Consider the following 27,280-nt stretch of genomic DNA (forward strand, 5'->3'; position numbering starts at 1 on the left):
GCGCAAGAAATGTTCCAGCAAGGACTCAGAACACTAAAAGGCATGACAGTGACGATTTAAATCGAAGAAAACGCAAGCCCAAAATTTTTTAAGGCCAGACCGGTACCTTATGTGATCCGCCCAGCTATCATAGCAGATCTGGAGAGTTTGGAACGTTCAGGAGTACTGTCCAAGGTAGACTGGAGCGAGTGGGCTACACCCATCATCCCTGTGATGAAAAAGTCGTTGAGCAGCACGCCTGGGGAACCAAGGAAGGTTCGCATCTGTGGGAACTTTAAGGTAACAGTGAACCCAGTCCTTCACACCGTACAATATCCACTTCCGCGGATTGAAGATATTTTCGCCTCGCTATCTGGAGGGAAACGCTTCACTATGATTGATCTGGCCCAGGCGTATCTGCAAATGGAGGTAGAAGATGCATCAAAAAAATACCTCACAATCAACACCCATAAAGGTCTCTACCAATACAACCGGCTGGTATTCGGGGTAGCATCAGCTCCGGCTATTTGGCAGAGGGCAATGGAACAAGTCCTGCAAGGGATCCCAGGGACCCAGTGTTATTTGGACGACATCCTGGTCACGGGCAAAAATGACAGTGATCACCTCGCCAACCTGGAGCAGGCGCTCACTAGATTGAAGGAATATGGGCTCCGAGCTAACCGCCCCAAATGCGAGTTTTTTAAAAAACATATCTCGTATTGTGTCCACGTTATCGATAAAGAGGGGTTACATAAGTCCCCAGAAAAGATTGAGGGCAGTAGTCAAGGCTCCAGCACCGGAAAACGTGTCACAACTGAGGTCGTTCCTCGGGCTGGTAAATGACTACCATAAGTTCTTGCCAAATTTGTCTACAATACTACACCCACTGAACACCCTACTGCAAACTGGGGTGCCATGGAAGTGGAGTGACGAATGGAGCGGGGAGGAAGGAAAGCGCGGGAGACGCCATTTTAAGCCATTTTAAACCACACTCAAAATGCTGAAGAGTGGCAGTATCACTGCATTTGACAATGAAGTCGAAGATTAGACTACATATATCGAACGAATAGAGGTATACTGCAAGGCAAATGAGGTGTCATGGAAGTGGAGTGACGAATGTAAATGAGCTTTCCAGAAGAGCAAAACACTAATCACATCAAAAGAGGTATTGGCCCATTTCAACCCAGCACTACCAATTCAGTTGGCGTGTGATGCATCACCCTACGACATTGGAGCAGTGCTGTCGCACAAATTCTCGGACGGCTCAGAGAGGCCAATAGCCTTTGCGTCACGATCACTAACCTCAGCCGAGCGTAACTACTCCCAGATTGACAGGGAGGCCCTCAGCCTAGTGTGGGGAATGAAAAAGTTCAATCACTATCTGCACGGGCAGAAATTCACCTTGCTGACTGACCACCAGCCTCTTGTCTCCATTTTTAATCCGAAGAAGGGCATTCCGGTGATGACTGCGCAACGACTACAAAGATGGCTCTTTCTAGGGGCGCACCACTATGAGATTGAATATAAGGGCACGAAACTGCATGGAAATGCTGATGGGCTATCACGCCTGCCACTGCCTACTGCGGAGGAAGCACCAGCAGTGGATCCTGTCGAAATATTTCATTCGACTATAGTTGAATACCTACCGGTAACTAACGCTCGTATAGAACAGGAGACCCGAAATGACCCGACACTGTCTCGGGTATATGATTTGACGGTGAAGGGATGGCCAGCACATGGCGACTCACTGTTGCCAGCATTCTCGACAAGAAGAGAACAGCTGTCAGTGTGCCGGGGGACCTTGATGTGTGGATCCCGAGTGGTAATTCCACCCAAGTTAAGGGATAGAGTGCTCAATGAGCTTCATGAGGGTCATCTGGGAGGGGTAAAAATGAAAAGCCTTGCCAGGGCTTATGTGTGGTGGCCGGGAATCGATAATCAAATTGAGGACCTGACCAAGAGCTGCTCAGGATGCCAGAAAGTCCAAAATGCACCACCACATGCCCCTCTACACCCATGGGAGTGGCCCTCATCTCCATGGCAACGGGTGCATATTGATTTTGCTGGTCCATTCATGGACTCAATGTTTTTAATAGCCGTGGATGCGCACTCGAAATGGCCTGAGGTCATCAAAATGTCCTCCACCACCACGGAGAAAACTATTGCAGTCCTACGGACCATTTTTGCCAGGAATGGCTTGCCAGAACAGGTTTGCTCTGATAACGGACCACAGTTTGTGTCCGAAGAGTTCCGGAGGTTTATGAAGAAGAATGGGGTAAGGCATTACACATCCGCCCCGTATCATCCAGCCGCAAATGGATTGGCTGAGAGGTTCGTACAAACCTTTAAGAAGGCAATAAAGGCTGTGTACAATGACAACATTCCGCTGCAGCATAAGGTGGACAATTTCCTGTTCGCCTACCGGAATGCGACACATGCAGTCACCAACCAGGCCCCGGCCATGATGTTCTTGAACCGAAGGTTAAGATCTCGCCTGGATTTGCTCAGACCAAAAGTACGATGAGTAGCCAACAAGGAGCTTTAATGTAGGGCAACCAGTTTTGGCCCGCGACTACCGAACAGAAAAATGGCAGCCAGGTACGATATGCACACGGCAGGGCCCACTAATGTACACAGTGGACGTTGGGGAGATCATCGTGAGATGCCATGCTGACCAGATCCTAGAGTCACAGGAACAAGTCAACCCCATGTCTCACCCATACGTACCTGGTGATGAACCCGACGTACAGGTCGCATCTACCCCAGAAACAGTAGCATCGGAAGCTGATGACCCAACCGACGACAGGGTGCCAGAATCACCTCCGCACCAAGAGTGAGACACTCGGGAAAGGCGCTATCCAGAAAGGATCAGGAAGCCTCCCCAAAGACTGAATATATAAATGGACTATTTTCAGCTAACGTCGTATGTTAAAAGTGTTAATTGTAATTAGTTTGATATTTAATTGTTAAATGAGTGTTATGGTACTGTTAATCTAAAAGGGGAGGAATTGTAATGTATATACCTTTAAGGGGGGAACCACTTTTTACAGCTCATGCATACTGCAGTACCGGCAGTAACCACACCTGTATATAGCACTGCGTAGTAATCTGTACAGTTCAGTTCCAGAGTGAGCCATGTTGAGTAAACACCTGTTGTACCGTTCCCCTGCAGTCTTGTGTCTTATTACTCTCGGACACAACACAGGATGTCACTGTCGGTGGCAGTGAAGATAACAGTGGCTCTCAACTTTTATGCCACCGGCTCATTTCAATCAGCTACTGGGGACATTGCCAATATCTCGCAGTTCGCGGTGCATTGCTGCATCCATCAGGTCACAAATGCCCTCTTTAAAAGGAGATGAGAGTACATCTCTTTCCCCATGACCCTGGACAAGCAGCAAGAATGCGCAACGGGCTTTGCGATGATAGCGGGCTTCCCCATGGTGCAGGGCGCCATTGACTGCACGCATGTGGCTTTGCATGCGCCGCAAGAGAATGCCGAGGATTTCTGCAACCGAAAGGGCTTCCATTCCTTAAACGTTCAGTTGGTCTGTGACCACAGACAGCTGATACTCGCTGTCAATGCCCACTTTCCCAGCAGCAGCCACGATGCCTTCATCCTGCGCCAGACTTCTGTGGCAGATCTTTCCAGGCACCGCATCACCCAGGAGGTTGGCTTCTCGGGGACAAGGGATATCCTCTGTGCACCTGCGCACACTGCTCCGTACGCCCAACACCCCTGCTGAGCTACGATACAATGAGAGCCATCAAGCTACCAGGAACATCATTGAGCACACAATCGGCGTGCTCAAGCAATGATTCCGCTGTCTGAACCATTCTGGAGGAGCCCTTCAGTACTCGCCTGAGCGAGTCTCCCACTTTGTTGTTGTGTGCTGCATGCTGCATAACCTTGCAATCCTCAGGGACCCAGCCAATGCCACCAGGCATTGGAGCACCAGCAGAGGAGGAGGAAGATGAGGAGGATGATCATCAGCAGCACCAAGGCGGGAGGGAGGCACACAATGTACAAAGTGGAAGGGCCGTCAAAGGCTCATAGCAAGTCGCTTCTAGGCCCCTTCTGAGGAAATGGCTTCTGCCATTCAAACAACCTGAATGAAACCATCCCGCAACCCCTAAGCCAGTCAAGGCAACAGTAATTGCAAAGACCAAACATGTACATTTTGAATACAGAAACTTCTTTATTTGACAAACTCTGTGTGTCTCATTTCCGCATGACAAACTAATAGAAAGAAACACAAAAAAAAACAGTCATGAACATAACTGGCTCTCACAACCTGGAGACAATGTCCAAAACAGTTACAAAAATTTGACCATGAACCTCGGCTTTTAATAAAACAATGAAAAACATTTTGTCGCACCTCCTACTTTTTGCCCTTCGAGGGTGATCTCCTTCCCTTGCGAAATTACCCCCTTCCCACCCTGCAGCTCCTCCGTAATGGGACCCCAGTGGCTGCAGCAAGGCTGGTGGAAGGCTGCTGATTGTCACAACCTGAGATTGCAGATGCCCTTGAAGGACGGCCTCGACCAGCTCTGGGCCTGGAGGGCCCAGCTGCAGACTGCACCAACTCTGCAGGGGCAGCAGCAGTCTGTCCTACAGGCGGTGGCAACTGCAGTGGAGAAGTGCCAGTGGTGGCAGCAGGAATGCTGTCATCATGAGAGAGAACAGCAACTCCCTGCTCAACCGACACACTGGCACTCCCACGGGGCAGCACTTCAGCATCCGGAGCAACCTGATGGAGCACAAATTGCTGGCCTGCTGCGGCGCGGTGAGAGCCCCGGGGAAATGTGCCCGATCCAGTGAGGGTGGCAGCAGTCAGTGTTCGCGTGGCCTCAATCTGCGTCTGCATGAGACCAGCCAGTGACTGCATTGCAGCACTAAGCATTTGTGTGGCAGCCGCCTGTGCTACAGCAAAATGCTCCACACTCCTTGCCAGTGATTCAATGCATTTGGGCACCCTTGCCACTGCAGCCATGAGCTCAGTGTGCCTGTGCTCCGTCTGGGCGCTCATTTCAGCGAGGACCCACTCCTCCTCTGCGTCCAGTACAGCAGGACTCGATGGCATACTCTCCCTCCGGGGAGAAGGCCCCCAAGCTTCCCTACCCCCATCACGTTGCTGCAGCCCACTGGGTCCTGGAGCTTCACCCTCATCAGACCATTCCCCCCTACTCCCCTCCAGGGAAGGTGTGTTCCCAGTGTGGACATGGGCTTCCTCAGGAGAGGGTGGCGTTGATGCTCCGGATTCCTCTTCCTCCTCGCCTTCAGCTTCACTCCCACTGGCAGCTTCAGGACCCGTCTCCTCACCTGGTGAATCACCATCTGAAAGCAGGGAGGTACAAGAGTGGCTTTAGCGTGTGGACAGGGTGGCAGCAAGGGAGGCATGAGTTCAGCGATTTAGTAATTTGTATTGAAAGTGTCAAAGGCTCGTGTTGTGAGGAACAAGTGGAAGGAGAGAGGACAAAAAGGTGATGACCTTACCATTGCTGTCTAGAACGGGGTTGGCATCTCCAGTGGCGACGGGACCAATCACCCGGCTTGCCACAATCCTCTGGCCGCGCACCTCAAGATTGCTGAGGGGTTGCAGCTGAGGCCGCCCTCCACCAGTCCATTGCTGCTGTCTCCTATTGTGAGACAGCTTGGCCTGCAAGAAAAAGGACGGCATCTGAGTAAATATACAGCCATGAAATGCCTGTCATAGTTGAATAGCCCTTACTCTATGCAAAGTGTGGAATGTGCGTGTGTGTTTGATGAAAGGGCCATAAGTGTTGGATGAGTGTTGGGCATTGGGGCTTTTAAGACCCTCTGGCCATAAAGTGAGGTTGAGATGGAGGGATGGAGAGGTTTTGAAAAAAAGGCACTCACCCTGATGACCCGAGTGAGGTCGTTAAACTTTTTCCTACGTTGGAGATGGGTCCTAGGCACCATGCTGCTTGAGGAGACTCTCTGAGCCACCTCCCTCCACACTCTTGTGTACTCACGTGGCAAAGGCCTCCTGCCACTCTCTGGGTACAAAATAGATCTTCTGCGCTCCACCGCATCAACCAGAGCCTCCAAGGCCCGCTCGCTGAAGTGCTGTGCTCGCTCCCTGGCCCTATCCATAGTCCTTGGCTGCAAGATTTAGCCACAGGTCTGCCCAGGCCGAGATTCAAGGCTCCAATGAGCAGGTTGTGGCTGCAGAGCAAGATCGACCCTCCCCTTTAAGAACTGACCGGCGCCAGTGTGTCTGTGTTCCATCGCTAACTGACAGCACCTGTGCTGCGCCCGCCCTCTGAGGTAGCGCCTAGCTCCTCGGCCTTAGTGCCTTAAGAGAGCCTTAATACTGAATTTTCCCCCCAAAGACTCTAGTTTCAGACTTAGGCAAGTCACTCTCAAAATGAAGGTGAAATTCTATAATATTATGATCACTCTTCCCCAGAGGATCCTTTACTATGAGATTGCTAATTAACCCTGTCTCATTTATACAATACAAGATCTAAAATAGCCTGTTCCTGGGTTGGTTCCATGACATATTGTTCTAGGAAACTGTCACAAATGCATTCCATGAACTTGTCCTCCAGACTACCTTTGCCAATTCGATTTATCCAGTCTATGTGAAGATTAAAGTCGCCCAAGATTATTGCATTACCTTTGTTGCAAGCTCCTACTATTTCTTGATTAATATTCTGTCCCATTATTCCCTGCTTTGACCTTATTCAACGCTGCACTGCTACCGTTAAACTTTCTGTCATACTCTGCTTATTTTTACCCAAATCGCTACACTGCTCTAGGGCTGTAGACACAGATAAATGTATTTCTTTGCACCACTTTCCGGTCTTATCCATTTTTGCCTGCTACCTGGGAAGTGGCCTTGTCACTTGGAGTGAATGGTGAGACATTACTTAACCTCGAGCAATGGGGGTTTGGGTGTGAGAAATGGATTGGTCATTGTAGGCCTGCTTTATGCGGCTGTTGTGGGAGGGGGGATTAAGTACAGCATGTGGCAGCCATATGGGTGCATTGGAGCAAGTTAAGTAAATCTGGTCATTATGAGGCCATCTCGGGCCTCCCGGGCAGCAATGTGTGCCACTGCTGGTGCCATCTCCACCTCAGATTCCTCCTCCTCCTTCTCGACTTCCACCTGTTCCTCCTCCTCCTCTGAAGAGGCTGTGCGCTCTACGCCTTGCTCCTCCTGCAGCTCCAATCCTCGCTGCAGCACTATGTAGTGCAGTGCGCAGCAAACGTCAATGATTCTGGAGACCCTGGCTGGTGCGTACTACAGGGCTCCTCCAGATCTGTCATGGTATCTGAAGCGCATCTTCAGCATGCCTATTGCTTGCTCTATGTGCTTTATGCCTGAATAAAATATCTGCAGGGTTCATTTGGAGCTTTGGGTACTGCATGGGATACAAATTTTTAGGAGTGACACTCTGTTCTACTCTGGCAAAAAATAGCCCGGGCTTTTGTCCAAGCACCAAATGTTCTATTAGGGTTCAGATTATGACCTGCAACACCATCTCTGGTGTCAATAACTGATAAATTGCTAAATTCCTGAAGTGCATGCTGGGGGTGAGGGGAGAGCACTCAGTCAAAAAGTGCACAGAATGAATCGGAGATCTTTGGATTTTAGCCAAGTCCACATGGCTCTGGTGATCATGTTGGACTTTCACGCTCTGCTCTACAACAATTCTCTGGGTATTTCATCAAAAAGTGATAGGAATCATTCTTTGTCCTTCCATCACTGATGCACTTCAGATTGATCTTTGGTATAAGAACCATGCTTTCAATCTCTTGCCCAACCACTTGGCATGGCCAATGTTCTAACTGAATAGTCCTTAATTGAGTTGCATGATTCAATGACTCGTCACATCCCTGAGAATTGGGCTTTTTTTGAAAAGCTCCCTGAAAAGGAGAGTCAAAAGGCTATGGGGGAAAAATTCGGTATCGTCCCATTTGGGGCGCCATTATTGGCGGTGCACAAAGTTTAGCGCCTGGCGCTAATTATCACCTCCGACAGCAAACTTGGCTTTTATCGCCCCTGGAGGTCATTGGAGTGCTAAATCAGGCTCTTCACACCTGTCTTAAGGCGCAAAGGCCGAGGAGCAAGGCGTTACCTCAGAGCGCTGACGAAGCAAGGAAGGGCAAATCAAAATGAACCTGCAAAGTGCTGCTCAGTACTCAAAACTCCTTCACACAGCGTTGAATCTCTCCAGAAGTCTCTCTCTCTCTCTCAGAATGCAAAAATGTCACCGACAAAAAAAGGCAGGAAGCGGCCGCCTTTAAATAGCGCTCCCCCAGTCCCTTTCTGACAGCAAAACGCTCCCCTCAACCTGTCACTGCTAGCGGCAGGCGGTAAGGCAGGGGGCGCCACTCAATATCCGGTCCGGGGCGCTAACGGGACGTTGCGCACTCGACTGACGTCATGATCTGCCGGCGCAGGAGATCGTGGCGGTAGTGTTTAGCGCCGCCGCAAAATGTCTAGTTAATTTTGTGAGCAGCGTAAACATTGCCACGCCCGGGCGCTAGTTGCTTTGCGCCCCAATTGGCACCCTCTTAAGGCGCTAACGGGAGGCACAAACAACTGAATTTTTCCCCCTTAAACTTAAATAAAGCCAATTACATAGGTATGAGGGGCGAGCTGGCTAAGGTAGATTGGAAAAATAGATTAAAAGGTATGGCAGTAGATAAGCAGTGGCTAGCATTTAAAGAAATATTTCATAATTCTCAACAAAAATATATTATATTGAGAAACAAAAACTCCATGGGAAAAGTGACCCAACCGTAGCTAACTAAAGAAGTTAAGGATAGCATTAGATTGAAAGAAGAAGCTTATAATGTTGCAAAGGATAATAGTAAGCCTGAGGATTGGGAGAGTTTCAGGAAACATCAAAGGTTGACCAAAAAATTGTTAAAAAGAGAAAAAATAAAATACGAGAGAAAACTAGCAAGAAATATAAAACAGATTGTAAGATCTTCTACAAGTATGTAAAAAGGAAGAGAGTAGCAAAAGTAAACATTGGTCCCTTAGAGGCTGAGACAGGAGAAATTATTATGGGGAATAAGGAAATGGCAGAAACGTTAAACAAATATTTTATACCTGTCTTCACAGTAGAAGACACAAAAAGCATACCAATAATGGTGGGGAACCACGGGTCTAATGAGGGTGAGAAACTTAACGTAATTAATATAAGTAGAGAAAAAGTACTAGAGAAACTTATGGGACTAAAAGCCGACAAATCCCCTGGACCTGACGGCCTACATCCTAGGGTTCTAAAAGCGGTGGCTGAAGAGATAGTGGATGCATTGGTTTTGATCTTCCAAAATTCCCTAAATTCTAGAATGGTCCCAGCAGATTGGAAGGTTGCAAATGTAACACCGCTATTCAAGAAAGGAGGGAGAGAAAAAACAGGGAACTTCAGGCCAGTTAGCCTGACATCAGTCATTGGGAAAATGCTGGAATCCATTGTTAAGGAAGTGGTATCAAGGCACTTAGAAAATCATAACTTGATTAGGCAGCGTCAACGTGGTTTTATGAAAGGGAAATTGTGTTTGACAAATTTATTAGAGTTTTTTGAGGATGTAACTAGCAGGGTAGATAAAGGGGAACCAGTGGATGTAGTATATTTGGATTTCCAAAAGGCATTCGATAAGGGGCCACATAAAAGGTTATTACACAAGATTAGGGCTCTTGGGGTGGGGGTAATATAGTAGCATGGATAGAGGATTTCAACGGACAGAAAACAGAGAGTAGGGATAAACGGATCTTTTTCAGGTTGGCAGGCTGTAACTAGTGGGGTGCCGCAAGGATCAGTGTTGGGGCCTCAGCTATTTACAATCTATATTAATGACCTAGATGAAGGGCCTGAGTGTAATGTATCCAAGTTTGCTGATGATACAAAGCTAGGTGGGACAGTAAGCTGTGAGGAGAACACAAAGGGCAGGATTTTCATTGGGCCGTGGAGGCAGGATTGGAGGTGTGTGGGGGGTTAAAATCCCAAAATCAGGTGGCACGAAACCATCCCGTCCCCAAGCCAGTTTCAAAGGAGGTGGGTACCCGATCCGTACTGGGACCCGCCTCCCCGAGGTGGGAAGGGGATTAGTGCCAATTAACTGCCTGTTAACAGGCAGTTTTTAGCCTAATCCCTATTTTTATTGTTGAAATGTGGGATTCCCGACCGCTCCAAACCACACCAAGTTAGCGAGGCGGGCCGTCGGGATGAAGGGCTTGGAGGGTTCGAGATGTCCGGTGTTCAGGTGAGTGATGGGTGCATGAGTGCAGAGGTAAGTGTGTTTGGTGTGTTTAAAGTGTTTAAAGAAGTTTTACTTCCCTTTACAGCCTTCCTTCCTTCAGGTCTCGGGAGTCCCTCATCTCACCGGCACAGAAAGCAGAATGGCCGCGATCTGTCAAAAATTGCAGCATTAACTTTCTATTCCGGGGAGATCTCTAAATCATCCTAAGAGGAAGGAATTAACTTAGAGTACAGATTGTCAGTGTTTGACAGCTTCAAACAGCTGTGAAACGCTGATATTTCATCTGTCAAAAGGTCTTGACAGATGAAATGTCAATCTCTGACGTCACCTGTTGCCGGGTGGCCCTTAATTGGCCTGCTGAGCCCGGTGGGCGGGCTCAACAAGGTCAATCAAGTCAAAATCGCGTGGGTTGGCTAAAACTCGATGGAGGCGGGACTACAACCCTGAAAGTTGTAGTCCCGCCTCCTACCCGCCTCCTCAATGAAAATCCAGCCCAAAGAGTCTGCAAAGGGATATAGATAGACTAAGTGAGTGGGCAGTAAGGTGGCAGATGTAGGGAAATGTGAGGTTATTCACTTTGGTAGGAAGAATAGAAAAACAGAATATTTTTTAAATGGTGACGGACTTTCAAATGTTGGTGTTCAGAGAGATTTGGGTGTCCTCGTGCAAGAAACACAGAAAGCTAGCCTGCAGGTACAGCAAGCAATAAGGAAGGCAAATGGCATGTTGGCCTTTATTGATTCCTGGGATGAGAGGGCTGACCTATGATGAGAGATTGTGTAGAATGGGTCTGTACTCTTGAGTTTAGATGAATGAGAGGTGATCTCATTGAAACATACAAGATTCTGAAAGGGATTGACAGGGTAGATGCTGAGAGGTTGTTTTCCCTGGCTGGGGTGTCTAGGACTAGGGGGCATAGTTTCAGGATAAGGGGTAGGCCATTTAAGACCGAGATGAGGAGGAATTTCTTCACTCAGAGGGTTGTGAATCTTTAGAATTCCCTGCCCTAGAGGGCTGTGAATGCTGAGTCTTTGAGTATATTCAAGGCTGAGATAGATAGATTTTTGGACTCTAGGAGAATCAAGGGATATGGAGATCAGGCAGGAAAATGGAGTTGAGGTTGATGATCAGCCATGATCTTATTGAATGGTGGAGCAGGCTCGAGGGGCCGTATGGCCTACTCCTGCTCTTATTTCTTATGTTCTTAAATATAACTGAACCTTATCACTAACATTTGTTCATACACCTATGTGCATACAGGATTGTGACTTTTTTCTTTTCCGAGTGCTTCTACGAAGTGCAACCTCTGCTACGACTCATTAGACACTTTTGGCGGACATCCTCTGGGTTTTGGAGTCTATGAGGGCCACCAAAGACTGCTCCTCCTGCTCCTGTGCAGGGGCAGACTCAGCCATCGGGATCCGAGGAAACATGTGGGGCTCTGACTGAGGGGGATGCAGCGGGGGAAAGTGTGAGCGCTTTGAGAAGAGACCCCACTTTCATGTCCCCTCTCAACATCATCCCTCTCATGGGCCACCTGCACTTCCCTGATAGCAAGGAGCTGGAGAGTCGTGCGATGAACACCCAGGTTTACATTTATATCCCTCCTCAAGGTGAGGTCTGTGAGCGTCTACCATCTGTTGTCCACAGCAAGCATGTTCTCGTGGGACTGGCGCATTTGCTGCTCCATGCAGGTGGCCATCTTTTCCATGGAATGGCACATCGTCGCCATCGCCTGCAAGATGGTGGTGCTCATGTTGGAGACATCGCGGCTGCAAAAGCTGCCAGAGCCTCATGCAATTGTTACTGCTCCTCATAGACCACCATCTTCTTGATGGCCCCTGAGATTCAGCATTTGCATGGAGCTCAGCAAAGCTTGGAGCGTCCTGCGCCCTCCAGCAAGGAGTCTCCACTGCTGTCCCTGACAACACCACCTGCTGTTGCTCACTTGTGAATTGTGGGTCACCAGGTGACAACACTACTCTATCTCGCACAGAAGCCACTGAGGTGTGCATATCTGCGCTGGTGCTGGCTGCACTTGGGTCTGCTGACGCTGCACCCTCAGAGGCTGGAGGTTCCTCTGAGGAGTCGTCTTCCTCTTCCGGCTGGGCAGTGGGGAGGGAGGTGGCACTTGATGGACCTGTGGGAGAGTAAAGAGATGAATTAAAAGTGTTATAATAAGAATGGGCAGCTTTACCATTATGCTCATGATGACATTTCACTGGCTGCTGACAACAGTCACCATATGAGTGACTGCTGTATGCCATGTGGCTTTATGAGATATAATTCTATCACCAGGTTGCTGGGATGTCCCCGTCTCTCTGTCTCCCACCACCAGCAGCTCTGCAACTCCAGAGATCTCCAGGGCCTCTTCCTCAGCTGGAGTCAATTGACTGAAGACTGGAGGGCCACCTCCGGTTCTCTGCCTCTCCCTATTGTTGTGGGCTTTCTTCTGCAAGTAGGGAAAGCAGAGAACTTTGAGTGAGAGTGATGGAATGAGTATAAGGAATGGATGGGCTACATCTGTAGAGGGTAACTATGAGAGAGTAGCGTGACATTGCTAAATGTCCTCCTTCTGTGGTGTTACTTGCTATGATTGCATTAGGATGAGGGTGCGTGTCAGTGGTTGTTAGTCAGATGGGGAGGAGAGTAGATACACAGACAGACAGGGATAGGTGGACCTGCAAGGTAGGTTGGTGTGAGGAGTGATGTGCAGGAGTAGGCTTGGGAAGGCAGAGTGATGCGGTTGTGGTGACCAGCACATCAGGATATAGGTGAGTGTGACTATGCACTCAACTTTCCTGACCTCATGAGATCATTGAATCTTTTCTGGCACTGGATCCATGTCTTCGTGACCACATTCCTGCTGCTGACTTCCTCGGCAATCTCCAACCATGCCCTTTTTGTGTCTTTGGGTGGTCGTTTGCGTCGATCACCAGGGAAGAGGACCTCCTAGTGTGCTCTTACTGCCTGCATCAGAACTTCTAGCAATGCATCATTGAATCTTGACGTGGCCCTCTGCCTTGTCTCCATTACCCACAATTTTATCAGTTTTATCACGTTATTGAGACCTCTGCAAACCAACTTAGGCACTCCTACATCAACCTTCAAATGAGATGTGCAAGGCTGCTTTAAATATCAGCGCTGGAAACGAGTCATCGATGACATCATCAGACCTGCTCCATTTAATTGGGCCGGGAAACGCATGACTGTTTTAATTGGGGCCATTAAGTAAAAGATGCACTGGTGAATGTAATGTTCAAATCTTCAGGTTCCCGACCTGCTCTGCGGCCCGCACGCACGCAATCCAACTCCAAGGTAAAGATTCTGGCTACTGTCTGATTAGATACTGAGATTGTGTTCATTTCCCTTGAGGATTGATTACATTTATAATGGTCAAGTGTTTTGACTTATGAACTCACCATAACAAGTCCTTTATTTATGATTTATCCTGCTGGTGCTTCAACTGTGTGAATTGAAACTATTTTCATTTAGATGTGTTTAATTAAGTGTCCTTTATTGGCAAACATCAAGGGCTGGATTTTACCAGCCCTGAGGAGGCCGGTTTGGAGGCAGGATTGCTGGGAAAATTAAAGAATGGGAGCGGGTCCCGAACCCACTCCCAACCCACCTCCAACCAACCTTCCCAGGAGTCGGGTCCCCGATTTGTGCAGGGACCCGACTCCTAGCGGTGGGAAGAGGATTATAGCCACTTAACTGCCTGTTAACAGGTAGTTAACAGGCAGTTAAGAGGCTTTTTCCCATTTTGCCACTTCTGCTGCGGGCTGCCCGATGTCGGGGAACCCTGCCAGGGTAAGTGAGGCGTGCTATGGGTCTGTTGTTATGTTTGTGTATAGATGACAGCTGTAGAAGTGGTGTGAAGGATGCAATGCGACACTGGTGAGTATCAGAGATAAGGAAATGTTGGGAAAGTCATTTTTAATGTGTTTAGATTTTTCTGTAGGTGGCAAGCTTTGAAGGCCCAGAAATTGGTGTCGGGGGCTTCCCGCGGGTGCAAGCCCCCGACCTACACTTACATAGCGCGCTGACAGTTGAAGCCTGGCCCTGTGTGGATTTCCTGTCAGTGGCCCGGTTCAGCTCCCGGCGCGCTGTGCTTGCGTGATCCAGCGGCGTAGTTAGTTCGATGAGCCGGCTGGGATCACGTGAGCACTGGGCAACCAATCAGAGGTTGCAAAAGTTCATTCATGAGTTTGATAGTAAGAGCTGTCAAACTCATGAAAACTCTGGGCGCCCAAAACAGTACTTAAACTTCAAATAAAAGTTTTTAAAAATCCCACTAATTAAATGAACTATTAATAACTGTAAAAAACTAATTTAAACAATTATTCAAATTTTTGAAAAAAATAATTTTTTAACAAATCGGGTCTAAAAATAAACTTACCTTACTGTAAAGTCTTTAAAAATAATAAACCTGTGGAAAAAAAATTCTAACTTTAATTAATAGACCACTTACCTTTTAAAACTATGGCCTAGAAATTCAGTCGCGTTTGCGCCCACTTATTGGCTATAGAGTGGTTTGCGGCGGAAGTTTTTTAGTGCCCGAAATTCAGTTGGTCCCTAACATCAGCGTTAGCCGGTAGCGCTGCGCCGGCACCGATGACGTCATCGGTGTGCGCAGCGCCCTGGTTCCAATGCTATTCCGTGCCGATGGCCAAATTCAGTTGCGGCCGCCTCGCCCGTAGCGGCCACAAACAGCGTTTGAAAAATGGTGCCTTGCAGCTCCGAGAGGCCGGCGCATAAAGGTGGAGGGGCGGCCGGCCGCTTTCCCGGCGGCCGCCTGGCCACACCTCCCTCCCCGGACTCCTGCACCACCCCCCTGACTCCCGCGAGCCCGGCACTTCTCCGTGGTGCCGGGCTCATTTGCCGGGGGAATCCAGCGGCGATCTCACGGCTGCAGGCAGCTCCTCCTTAAGAGAAGGAGGAGGCCTGCAGTACCCCAGCCTGCCGCACCGCATCGGGTGCCGCAGCGGCAGCTGGACGCCTGAAACTGACTTTCATCGCCCCAAACGAGGCGGCCAAACCCTGCAATAGCGTCCGCCTCCGTCTTGGGGCGGCGCAACTGAATTTCAGGCGGGCGCTACGGGAATCCGGGCGAGCGCAAAATTTCAGGCACTAAAGACCTGGCGCGGCGATACCGAATTTTTAGCCCTAAGTACTTACGTCTGCTTTTTTCTCGCGTAAAAACTGGAGGCCTTATCGCATGGGCAACCCTGTAAAAAAAAAAAGGAATTTCAGCGCGGACGCGCAGACTCCTGCGCGCATGCGTTCGACCTCTGAACCCCTTGGTTCAGAGGAAAGGAAATGCCGGTTTTCCGCGCATGCGCTGTGCATGCTGAAAACCGGCAATTCCATCGGGCCCACGCGTGAGTACACGGTGCTTACTCACGCGTTGGGACCCGAATTACTGGGCCGAAGTGTTTGTGTGGCCTCACCTCAATGGGAGAAGTGACAGATCGCTTCTGTACCCTCACCTGCAGTTGCCATCTGTTTTATCCTAAGGAGAGAGCCATTGGAGAGCCTGGGTGCAAGGGCGCATCTTTGTACAGCGATTGTCAGTGTATGACAGCACCTCAGTACTGTCAAATCATCTGTCAAAAATATATGGTTCATATGCCTTTAAGAAAACCGGAAGATGAAGCGTCATCAACTGACATCATCTGACAGCGGCTTTCCCTTAATTGGCCAGCAAGCCCGCAGGGTGGGCTTAACAAGGCCAATCAGGGGAAAATAGCGTCTGTGCGTCGGATGTCACTGGGGGCAGGACTAGAACCCGGAAGGCAGCAGTCCCGCCCCCAACTCGTCTCGGTGAGTAAAATCCAGCCCCAAATGTTCCATCTGACCCTCCAGCAAAATTAGATTGGCAGGGATTGGGGGTGGTTGGCGCGGGAACAGGTGGATTTTGATTAAAGAGAATGGCCTAGAAATTCAGTTTGGGCCCGCCAGCTCGCTTGCGCCCAGAAGTTACCGCTGCACGCGGAGCCACTTGCGCCCGCCGGAAATTCAGTTTCAGCGCCCCAAGTCGAAGCCGGCCGCTATTCAAGGGTGTGGCCGCCCCCGCTTGGGGCGCTGAAACTGAATTTTGGCGCGCTAGGTGCCGCAGCGCCACCCGCTGCGGAGCGGCAGGCTGCGGTACTGCAGGCCTTCCTCCCTCTCTTAAGGGGGAGGTGCCTGCAACAGCGAGATCGCCGCTCGCTAGTGCCGGCAAATGAGCCCGACACCACGGAGAAGTGCCGGGCTCCCGGAAAACAGCCGGCAATGCCGCGGGGGGGGGGGGGGTGGTGGAGGAGGCCGGGGAAGGAGGTGCGGGCAGGCGGCCGCTGAAAAAGCGGCCGGCCGCACCTCCGCCTTAACTCGCCCCACTAAAGCTGCAGGATGGCCCCGTTTTCAGATCGCTGTTTGCGGCCGCTGCGGAAGAGGCGGTCGCAACTAAATATGGCGGTCGGGCCGGTAGCGGGGCGGTAGCGGGGCACTGCGCACACCGATGACGTCATCGGTGGCGGCGCAGCGCTACTGGCTAACGCCGCCATTACCGCAGCGCTGAATATCGGCGCAATCTCAGCAAGTGGCACAAAAGCCCTCTTTGGCCGAAAACTGGGCGCAAAGCCTACTGAATTTCTAGCCCAATGTTTCTAAATTATTTAAAATTGTAGTCAGTCCAACAGCCTTTTTTGAAAAAAAAATCATTAGAAATCAGAATTTTATTTCCATTCATTCTGGTCAAAACACTAAAATATCTGGGTCACTTTTTATAATTTTGTTTTAAGATGTTACTAACTTAGGATTCAATGGAAAAAATATTGTCAGTCTTCCAAGTCTGAGCTTTCAATTAGTTGCAGAACTTGCATCTAAAGCCTGTTTTCATCCAGTGTAGTCCCTTTTATAAACTTACCAGCATCTGCAAAATGGGCAGTGGGAACCAGAGGAAAAAAACAAGCTAGGTAAGAGGTTTAAAGCTTAATGTTTATGAAAAAGTTAGAAAGGATAGGATGGGTTATATTAGTTTCAGAATGGAAAAAAAGTAAAGATGGACAATGGGAAAAGAGAGGATGCTGGAAAAGTGGAGACAACAGCCTGAGCTATATTAAAGCAGGGTTTATCTTCATTTAAAACTGTATTTAGGCACATATGTTCATTGTATTAGGTTAATATTACAGTAATCATAGTTGCATACATAGCAACAGTGACTACACTTTAAAAAGCAATCCATCAAATGTAAAATGCTTTGGGCATTCTGAGGACATAATAAGATGCGATATAAATGCAATTTCTATCTTGATAAAACTGCTTTTGTTGTGCGAGTGGTTATTTTACTATATTAATACTGTTATTTTCAGTAACCGAATGTGTGAGCTGAAGCAAACTTAAACAGCTGGCCAGGAAAGACAGTGATTTCCTTGGTCCTTTTTAAGGTTAAAATTGAGCGTGGGTCGGGGGAGGCCGGGGCGGGGGGTACAAGGAGGCAGCTCTGTTCTGATACCAGTCACGTGTAAACTGAAAAGCTATTTGTACATGGAATAATAAACGGGTTGCATGAAGGGGGATGGGGAGGTGGATGGGAGAAGGGAATGGAGAGGAGAGAGTTGGAGGAGATTGAGATGAGGATGGGAAAGGTGGTGAACTCCCTCTCTCTCTGCTAGGCCTTCAGTTTTTTCTCAGTGATGAGCAGGGGAGGTGTGGAGGTGAATGTCTTTCCCCCAGCATCCAATTGCATACTGTACCGGGGTGGGGGATGACATGCTATTGGGGAAGGAGGTAATCCCTCCCCTTGGCTCCACCAATTTTTGTTCATTGGTGGTGGTGGGATGGCAGGGGTGGGGTTTGGCTGGTGTGCTGGGGTTGAGGGACATTTATTCTCAGCAGGGTAGAAATGGGAACTAAAAATCACTCTCAAGGCGACTGATGATAAACGCCTTGGCTGATGTAATTGGAACTAGCTACGGATTGTTGGACAAGCGGGTTCAGCACGGGAGGATCAAGATACAAGTTTTTTTAAATTCATTTTTATGGGATGTGGGCGTCGCTAGCAAGGCCAGCATTTATTGCCCATCCCTAATTGCCCTTGAGAAGGTGGTGGTGAGCCGCCTTCTTGAACTGCTGCAGTCCATGTGGTGAAGGTGCTCCCACAATGCTGTTAGGTAGGGAGTTCCAGGATTTTGACCCAGCGACGATGAAGGATCGGCAATATACTCCTAAGTCAGGATGGTGTGTGACTTGGAGGGGAACTTGGAGGTGGTGGTGTTCCCATGCGCCTACTGCACTTGTCTTTCTAGGTGGAAGAGGTCGCAGGTTTGGGAGGTGCTGCCGAAGAAGCCTTGGCGAGTTGCTGCAGTGCATCTTGTAGATGGTACACACTGCAGCCACGGTACGCCGGTGGTGGAGGGTGTGAATGTTTAAGGTGGTGGATGGGGTGCTTTGTCTTGGATGGTGTTGAGCTTCTTGAGTGTTGTTGGAGCTGAACTCATCCAGGCAAGTGGAGAGTATTCCATCACACTCCTTACTTGTGCCTTGTAGATGGTGGAAAGACTTTGGGGAGTCAGGGGGTGAGACACAATAGCCACAGAATGCCTAGCCTCTGACCTGCTCTTGTTGCCACAGTATTTATGTGGCTGGTCCAGTTAAGTTTCTGGTCAATGGTGACCCCCAGGATGTTGATGGTGGGGAATTCGGCGATGGTAATGTCGTTGCATGTCAAGGGGCGGTGGTTAGACTCTCTCTTGTTGGAGATAGTCATTGCCTGGCACTTGTGTGGCGCGAATGTTACCTGCCACTTATTAACCCAAGCCTGAACGTCGTCCAGGTCTTGTTGCATGCGGGCATGGATTGCTTCATTATCTGAGGAGTTGCGAATGGAACTGAACACTGTGCCGTCATCAGCGGACATCCCCATTTCTGACCTTATGTTGGAGGGATGAAGCAGCTGAAGATGGTTGGGCCTCGGACACTGCCCTGAGGAACTCTTGCAGCAATGTCCTGGAGCTGTGATGATTGATGAGTTACACTTAGGTGGCCATGGTGGAAGATACACTCGGGAGGCACAGGTCATTTCGATGAATTTAAGAAGCCAGGGAAATGTGTTTACTCATGCCAGTAAACCATGCATCAAAATGGGCAGATATAAATAAGGATTGTGGAGATCAGGGAGAAAACTTGTCATGAAGGAATGGAGGCAGAGTGCTGTCAAATGCATTTAAGTGGAAGCTAGATAAGTACATCAGAGAAAAAGGAATAGAAGGTTATGCTGATAGGGTTAGATGAAGTAGGGTGGGAGTAGGCTTGTGTGAAGCATAAACACTGGCATAGACGAGTTGGGCTGAATTGCCTGTTTCTGTACTGTAGATTCTATGTAATTCTATGTATTGTTATTATATGGGGTCATTACATGGGCAGTATTTTGTTGAAAGCAGAAATAAGAATAAGATGCACTGCAGCAACTCACCAAGGCTTCTTCAGCAGCACCTCCCAAACCCGCGACCTCTTCCACCTAGAAGGACAAGGGCAGCAGGCGCATGGGAACACCACCACCTCCAAGTTCCCCTCCAAGTCACACACCATCCTGACTTAGAAGTATATCGCTGATCCTTCATCGTCGCTGGGTCAAAATCCTGGAACTCCCTACCTAACAGCACTGTGGGAGTACCTTCACCACATGGACAGCAGCGGTTCAAGAAGTTGGCTCACCACCACCAAGAACAAAAGGGAAGGCCTGTGATAGGATGGAAGGCAGGAAAGATTAAGAGACAAAAGGGATGATGGTGCAAGGCAAAAGGAGATGGTAATGGGACAAGTTGAGAAACAAAAGATGACTCTAGATGAAGTGTAAATGGCAATGGCAGAATCCAGGGCCCCAAACACTCCATCCAGGTGAAACAGTGATTTACTTGTACTTCTTGCAATCTAGTATACTGTATTCGCTGCTCACGATGCGGTCTCCTCTACATTGAGGAGACCAAACGCAGATTGGGTGACTGCTTTGCAGAACATCTCCTTTCAGTCCATAAGGGTGACCCTGAGCTACCGGTTGCCTGTCACTTTAATTCTCCGCTCCACTCCCACTCAGACCTCACTGTCCTTGGCCTCTTACACTGTTCCAATGAAGCTCAATGTAAGCTTGAGGAACAACACCTCATCTTTCGATTAGGCACTTCACAGCCTTCTGGACTCAACATCGAGGTCAACAATTTCAGACTATAACTTCTGCCCCTATCATTATTTTTTTTCTCTCTCTCACATGGCAGCTGTCGATCCCGCAAAGTAACCCCATGTGATGTGAAACACAAAAGAACTAATAGCTGCATGTAAAGACATTGCAATAAAGCACATAAATCTTAGACTATCTGTGATAAGTATTTGGCACCTGTTGCCATCCTTTCCCACAGGTTCACTCATTATGTGCAGCACCTCCTCTTTGTGTGCATTCAGGGTTTTCAGCAATGCTGTTCCTACGCCGGTTGTATTTCTTTGGTGCTGGTTGTAGGTCATCTTTTTCTTTGAAGGAAAAGAAGACAATGTTAATAGGCAAATGGGTGGTACAGACACTTTCCCTCATATAAGTGCATGCATTCTATGATGATGAGTTAAAGGTATATTGTCCATTTAAATTAAGTGATCTTGAACACTGGCTATAACCCTTGTGGCAGACAATCTGAGTTGGCGGAACTGTTTTGAGTAAAGAAAGTGCTTGAGGTTTTGCAGAGGTTGACGTTTGTAGAAGTGAGGTCCCCTGACACCCAGATGCTGAGACAGAAGGAGTATGCGAGGTAAAGAGATCAATGAAGACTGTTTGAGTGGTAGAGAATGTGTATTGGCAAGAGTGTCCAGACTTACCTTAGCTACCCTCATGAGGTCCTAGAACCACTTCTGATGCTCTGTGGAAGTTCTTGGGGTGGTGGAGGTTGCACTGACTGCTTCTGCCACCTGGTCCATATAGTCTGCACAATGCTCTTATGGGGCTTACTGACCTATATGCACAACAGTCTTGCTCTTTTGGCCTGACTTCTGCCAAAATGACATTCAGGAATACATTTGAGAATCCCCAAGGCTCCTTGGTCATTTTGGCAGGAGTCAAGGCCAGAAGAGCAAGACTGGGCTGAGGTTGGAGCAGAGGAAGGCAATGTTATGGAGGTGGAAGTAGGTAGTCTTTGTAATGGAGAAGATGTGGGATCAGAAGTTCAGCTCCAATTTAAATAGGATGCAATGGATGTGAGCAGCCTGGTTCAGCATGAGACAGTGGCCAGGGAGGGGATGGAGTGGGTAACAAGGGTATGAAGTTTGGGGTGGAGCTGAAGATGATAGCTTCATTCTCCTTAACACTTAGCAGAAGGAAGTAAGACTCATCCAAAACTGGGGCCTGAATTTCCTTCCCATTGGTAGGTTAGTGGTAGAGCAGGAATACCAGACAGGGCAGTTTTGGAGCAGGAATACTGCTCCAGCTAGAATTAGTGCTGGGATGGAAGGAAATACAGTTGTGGTGCAGTTTCTGCATTCCCAAAGGCTGGGGAACAGGAGACAGGAGGCCAGGGAGCGGGAAATAGGAGGCTGGGGATTGCTTCACCCCTCAATGACAGAGCCTCTGACCATCATGTCTCTGAACCCTAAAATATTCTCTCCAAACCCCTTTGCCTTGCTACCTGTCTCCCCATTTTCAAAGATTCCTCAAGCCTAAATCTTTCACATGTCTTCAGATACCTCCCATTACTGCTCTAATACTCAGTGTTCATCACTCTTCCTGTAAAGCACCTTGGGGAGTTTTATTAAATGAAAGGTGTTATATAAACGTACGTTACTACAGTACTATTGATGGTGAATTAGTGTTTGGACATTTACAATGAAACTACGCATTAGCAATTAGTGATCAGTAATTCAAGAGCTCATCAAACCCTATGTTTAATTACAGTAGTTTCCGTAGGGGAATTCATGATCCAGTGCTCCCAGTGGAAGATGGTGGTTACAGATACTGCTCACAAAATCTTGCTTGCAATTTCCTGGGATGCACTGTCCCTGCAAGTGCTGTTCCGCACTGGGAGTGCCGGATTGTGGAATCTGCTATAATTAACCGTTGAGGAATTTGATAAGCTCTTGACGTATTAATTACCAAAATTTGCTGAGTGTACTAATAATGTAAGAACATGGGACCTGAAATGCCTGGAGCTGGAGAGGGTTGAGAGCAGGCCCATCATGCACAATTTAAGTTGGAGCCAGTTTTTTTTTATAATTCATTCTCGGGATATGGGCATTACAAGCGAGGCCAGCATTTATTGCCAATCCCTAAAGATAATGGGCAATAATCTTTGCTTGGTCAGAAGTTAATATAGACCAGTCAGCTTAACATCATTGGTAGGAAAAGTAGTGGAATCCCTACTAAAGGAGAAAATAGAAGAACATCTAGAAGCCAAAAATATAATAATGAATAGTCAGCATGGATTTCAAAAGGGAAAGTCCTGCTTGACCAACCTCATTGAATTTTTTGAGAATGGACAAGGGTAATGTAGTAGATGTAATTTATCTAGAATTTCAAAAGGCCTTCGATAAGGTATTGCATAATAGACTAATGAATAAGGACAGAGAATGTGGGGTCAGGGGACAAGTAGCAGAATGGATTGCTAGCTGGCTTCAATACAGAAAGCAGAGATCTCGGAGTACAAATACACAAATCACTAAAAGTAGCAACACAGGTCAACAAGGCCATAAAAAAAAAGCAAACCAGGCACTAGCATTTATTTCTAGAGGGATAGTATTGAAAAGTAGTGAAGTTATGCTAAACTTGTATCAAACCTTGGTTAGACCACACTTGGATTACTGCATACAATCCTGGTCGCCATATTATAGTAAGGATATAGAGGCACTGGAGAGGGTGCAGAGAAGAATTACAAGGATGATACCAGAAATGCGAGGGCATACACATCAGGAAAGGATGAACAGGCTGGGTCTCTTTTTGCTTGAAAAAACAAGGCTGAGGGGTGACCTAATTGAGGTCTTTAAAATTATGAAAGGTTTTGATAGAGTAGATACAGAGAGAGCGTTTCCACTTGTGGGGAAGAGCATAACTAGAGACCATCAATATAAGATAGTCACCAAGAAATCAAATAGGGAATTGAGAAGAAACTTCTTTACCCAGAGAGTGATGATAGTGTGGAACTCGCTACCACAGGGAGTAGTTGAGAAAAATAATATAGATGCATTTAAGGGGAGGCTAGATAAGCAAATGAAGGAGAAGGGAATAGAGGGTTATGCTGATAGAGTTAGATGAGGAAAGACGGGAGGAGGCTCAAGTGGAGCATAAACGCCGGCATGGACTGGTTGGGCCGAATGGCCTGTTTCTGTGCCGTATATCCTATGTAATCTGGAGGGGATTAATTACCTTTATTTAAATGATTTATGGCTCCTTTAGGACTGAAGAACAATGTTTTTACTTTTACCTTTGATCTGGGAAGGGCCTCTGAGACCCTCCAGTGGATGGGCTGTAGGCCGCTCTGTGTTCCGCTGGCCAGTCACCGGGTGGGTGCCTCTGTTGTGCCCTTACAAGTGTGGGCTGCCCATTCTGACAGATGTTAATGACGCCATTCCCACAATTTAGGGCAGGATCTGTGCCCTTCACTGTGGGCAGACAGGACTTGTACTCCACTACACTTCCACCGGAAAAGCAGGACTCCTGGAATTACGGCTCTATTATCTTTTGTACATTTTTTGGCTTTTTCTGGGAACTCTGTCTAATGGCTTTATTCCTTAAACAGGGCTTTCTATCTGGACAAATCAAATTTGCCTCCGAATTCCTCCAAAGCTGCCGCAATAGATAAGGTAATTAAGATAAACTTGAGAATCTTTATATTTAAATACATATAGAATTTACTCATTCACTGAATGGATTAAAATTTGTAGGATTGTTTTAATTTCTAACAAGTTTTTCTTTTAAAGTAGGCCCTAATATTGTCAAGCTTTTATAAGAAAATAAATGGCTTTAATTTCCTTGTACAGTCTAGAAACTTATATACAGTTGTGGCACAGTAGTACAATTTTTGTCCTTCATCAGCTTCTCTTGTTAACTTTTTGTCCCTAAGCTTCTCTTGTTAACTTTCTGCCTGCAGCTTATGCGACCCCTCAATGCATTAGATGAACTTCATCGATTGATGGAATCCTTTATCAAGTCGAAACGTACAGCAGCCTGTGCTTATACAGCCTGTAGTGCCTCTGGCGTTGGATTGTTGTCAGTCTCTTCCGAGCTCTGCAATCGTTTGGGAGCCTGCCATATCATGATGTGCAATAGTGGAGTCCACCGGTAGGAGAGCCTTCATCTTTTACATTTATATTATAAACTGCGTGCTTAAAGTCATCTTTTTCTGGCACATGAGATTTAAATGGACATTTCCCCATTCAAAAAAATTGAACTGAATTTCTTCACTTGTTATGCCAGTAAACCAGCATTGGGAGCTTGCCAGTGTAGGTGCAACAAATTGCGAGTAACCAGCATTTAAAAAGGGTGATGGGTAGATTGATGGAACCTTGTCAGGCAGGGGAGGAAAACTAGCCATGGAACCTTTCTTCTGCTGCCTAACACCATTTCCATGATTTCCTGCCAGAAGGGATGTCGATCATATAATGCATCCAACAAATACAATTAGGCGTATTATAATAGGACACAAATGATAGAATGATGTGCTACAGTATATTTTCCATCATTTGAATCTTTACAATGCTGGTGCATTCCTGCAACCCAGCAATGCTCTTGGCTGCAGGTGTTCAGAGAGTGGTGTCAAATTTTAAAGGGGTGCTTTGACTAAGGCAAATTGATTTCTTTAGTCAAAGCAACAAATTTAAAAGTTCATTCTTTTAAAAAGTTTAAATTTTCGGTCAACATCACCAGCCATGCTGCACTGCACTGAATTTCTGCTCCCGTCACTTGAATCGGGCATCCGAGCAGGCTGTAAATGCCCCAGTACCTGTCCTGGGGTGGGAATAGGAATACAGGCTAGAGCCAGGCAAAAGTCTGTTCCCACCAAAGACCTGCCACCATTGTGGCTGAAGAGGAAAATTGACCATAATATGTTTGTCAAACCTTTTTTTATTTAGGGTGCGAGGAGAGCTATTGAAGTCTTGCATTAATTTTGTCAATGGTGACATTACATAAAATGAAGTGATGATGTGTTTGTGCTGATGATTGTGACAGGTGGAGTGAATGACATAGAGTGCTGTGAAATGTTGGCATTATCTGAGGTACTGGCTGTATCTTGGCGGTTAGCAGTAAAAATAGAAGAGTTTTATCTGGCAGTATAATGTGGCAGCTCAAGCACTAAGTGCACTGGCACACAAATTGACTGCCCTCCCAGATGAAGTGAGGCCAACTCATTCACATAATTTACTGGAACTCAAGCCACATCTTCCATGACTCGTGAGAGAACAGCTGCTGACTGCCCATTATGCACCAGGCCCTTTCCTGGAAGAGCGAATGTGAACCAGGCCAAGGGGGAAAGAGGCAGGGAGGATTGGGGAGGGGCACAGTGAAGGTTGTCACTTTACTTGAGTAGTAATGAAAATAATCGTTGCTTCAGGTCCAATACCTTTATTTCTTCCTTCAGCATGCAAAGCAATTTACAAGTGGAGTAGATTCACAGAGTACAATAGATGTAAGCATGCATTCTAACATTGTACTAAACTTTAAAACACAAAATGTCTATTTTTATATAATTCTGTGCCTGTGGTGAACTCGAATCTGTCTCTTTTCCCTTGATTGGATTCCTTCTGTCACCTGACTTGACATGGCCACTTCCCTCCAGTACATTTCCATTACAGCCAGCCTAGCTCAAAGGCTAAGCTTCATGGAATAACATGTCCCTTATCTCATCTGCTCCCAACTCTTAATTGGCCTGCTTTTCTGTGTGAACAGTGGAGTATTACTTATTATACTGTTTGCAGCTGTATGTCCAATCTGGTTTCCAGGCAACTATCCAAAAAGCTCTTCTTTAGCAAGGTCTTTTTAAGGTCCAGGTACAATGTCTTTGTTCAGTTAATTGTTGCTAACAAACTTACACACACACACTATCTGACATGAATCTTGTCATTCATGTGGAAATGACTTATGAAGTAATACTGGGCGGTCTGCTGGTGGCACTGTCTAGGGAGAGTATAAATACTCGGGCAGGGGCCCAGCTTGCTCAGGATATTCTTTAACAGGAACTAGTGAAGGACACAACTAGATCTCCATGTTGAAAAACAGTTGATTAAAGCCTTGTTTAATACTCAGACCAAGTGCCTAGTAGTTTTCTTACGTCACTATCTATGGATTATGAGGGTGCACCAATGTGCCTAGCCCTATCCTAATTAGACAGCTTCACTTATCTTTGTTTTCAGCTTCCTATTCAACAGTTAATGGAGATCTTGAAATTAATGACCACTTTAGCATTAAGGAAATATTAAATTAAACACCAAGCTAGTTAATTTCCCTCATAAGCTAATGCTAAGAAAGCCTTAATTTTCTATCAACCGCTCTGCCTCTTCCTTCTCCATGTTCCAACATGTCCCATGTTCCAACACACAGTAAGCATTGTTGCGAGAGGTCGTCAAGAGGGGCAAGGGTACCCAATTTTTGAATATATTTTATGGAGTTCAGTTGCTCCAGACACAGTATGGGACGGTGTCTCAATCAAATACTACTCAGGAGCCCAATGAGCCAAGTGCATTACATGTGCGTTACTTCCCAGCCCCCTCTGCACTCGTCATCTCCGTTGGGGTGGGTTGAGTAACTCAGATATGTTGTAAGCCTCAGGATTCTGCGCACAATGTTCTGGAGAGCAGATGCCTTATTTACTTTAGCACCTGCCATAGAAACATAGAAACATAGAAGATAGGAGCAGGAGTAGGCCATTCGGCCCTTCGAGCCTGCTCCGCCATTCAATGAGATCATGGCTGATCATCCAAATTCAGTACCGTGTCCCTGCCTTCTCCCCATATCCCTTGTTCCCTTTAGCCTTGTGTGATGAAATAACTCTGTGTTCTGATATTTGTACTTGTACTTGTAATGTCTGGAATGTTCCACCGGGGGGA

At 47.3% G+C, this 27,280-nt stretch overlaps 1 protein-coding gene across 6 annotated transcripts in view; it reads left to right on the top strand.

The window, feature by feature from the left end:
* The window catches only part of prex2 (phosphatidylinositol-3,4,5-trisphosphate-dependent Rac exchange factor 2), a 943,088-nt gene that overhangs the window by 769,124 nt on the left and 146,684 nt on the right, over nt 1-27,280 (top strand). For all 6 annotated transcript variants that reach the window (XM_085993112.1, XM_085993115.1, XM_085993113.1 and 3 more), the window contains 2 exons: nt 23,977-24,040; nt 24,328-24,518. In XM_085993112.1, coding sequence (XP_085849238.1) covers nt 23,977-24,040; nt 24,328-24,518 — 255 coding nt within the window. The remainder of the gene's footprint in view (nt 1-23,976; nt 24,041-24,327; nt 24,519-27,280) is intronic.

The sequence above is a fragment of the Somniosus microcephalus genome, chromosome 7 (genome assembly GCF_052327205.1).
Source record: "Somniosus microcephalus isolate GS21.2 chromosome 7, FLI_Smic_1.0, whole genome shotgun sequence".
In the NCBI taxonomy this organism is placed as follows: Eukaryota; Metazoa; Chordata; class Chondrichthyes; order Squaliformes; family Somniosidae; genus Somniosus; species Somniosus microcephalus.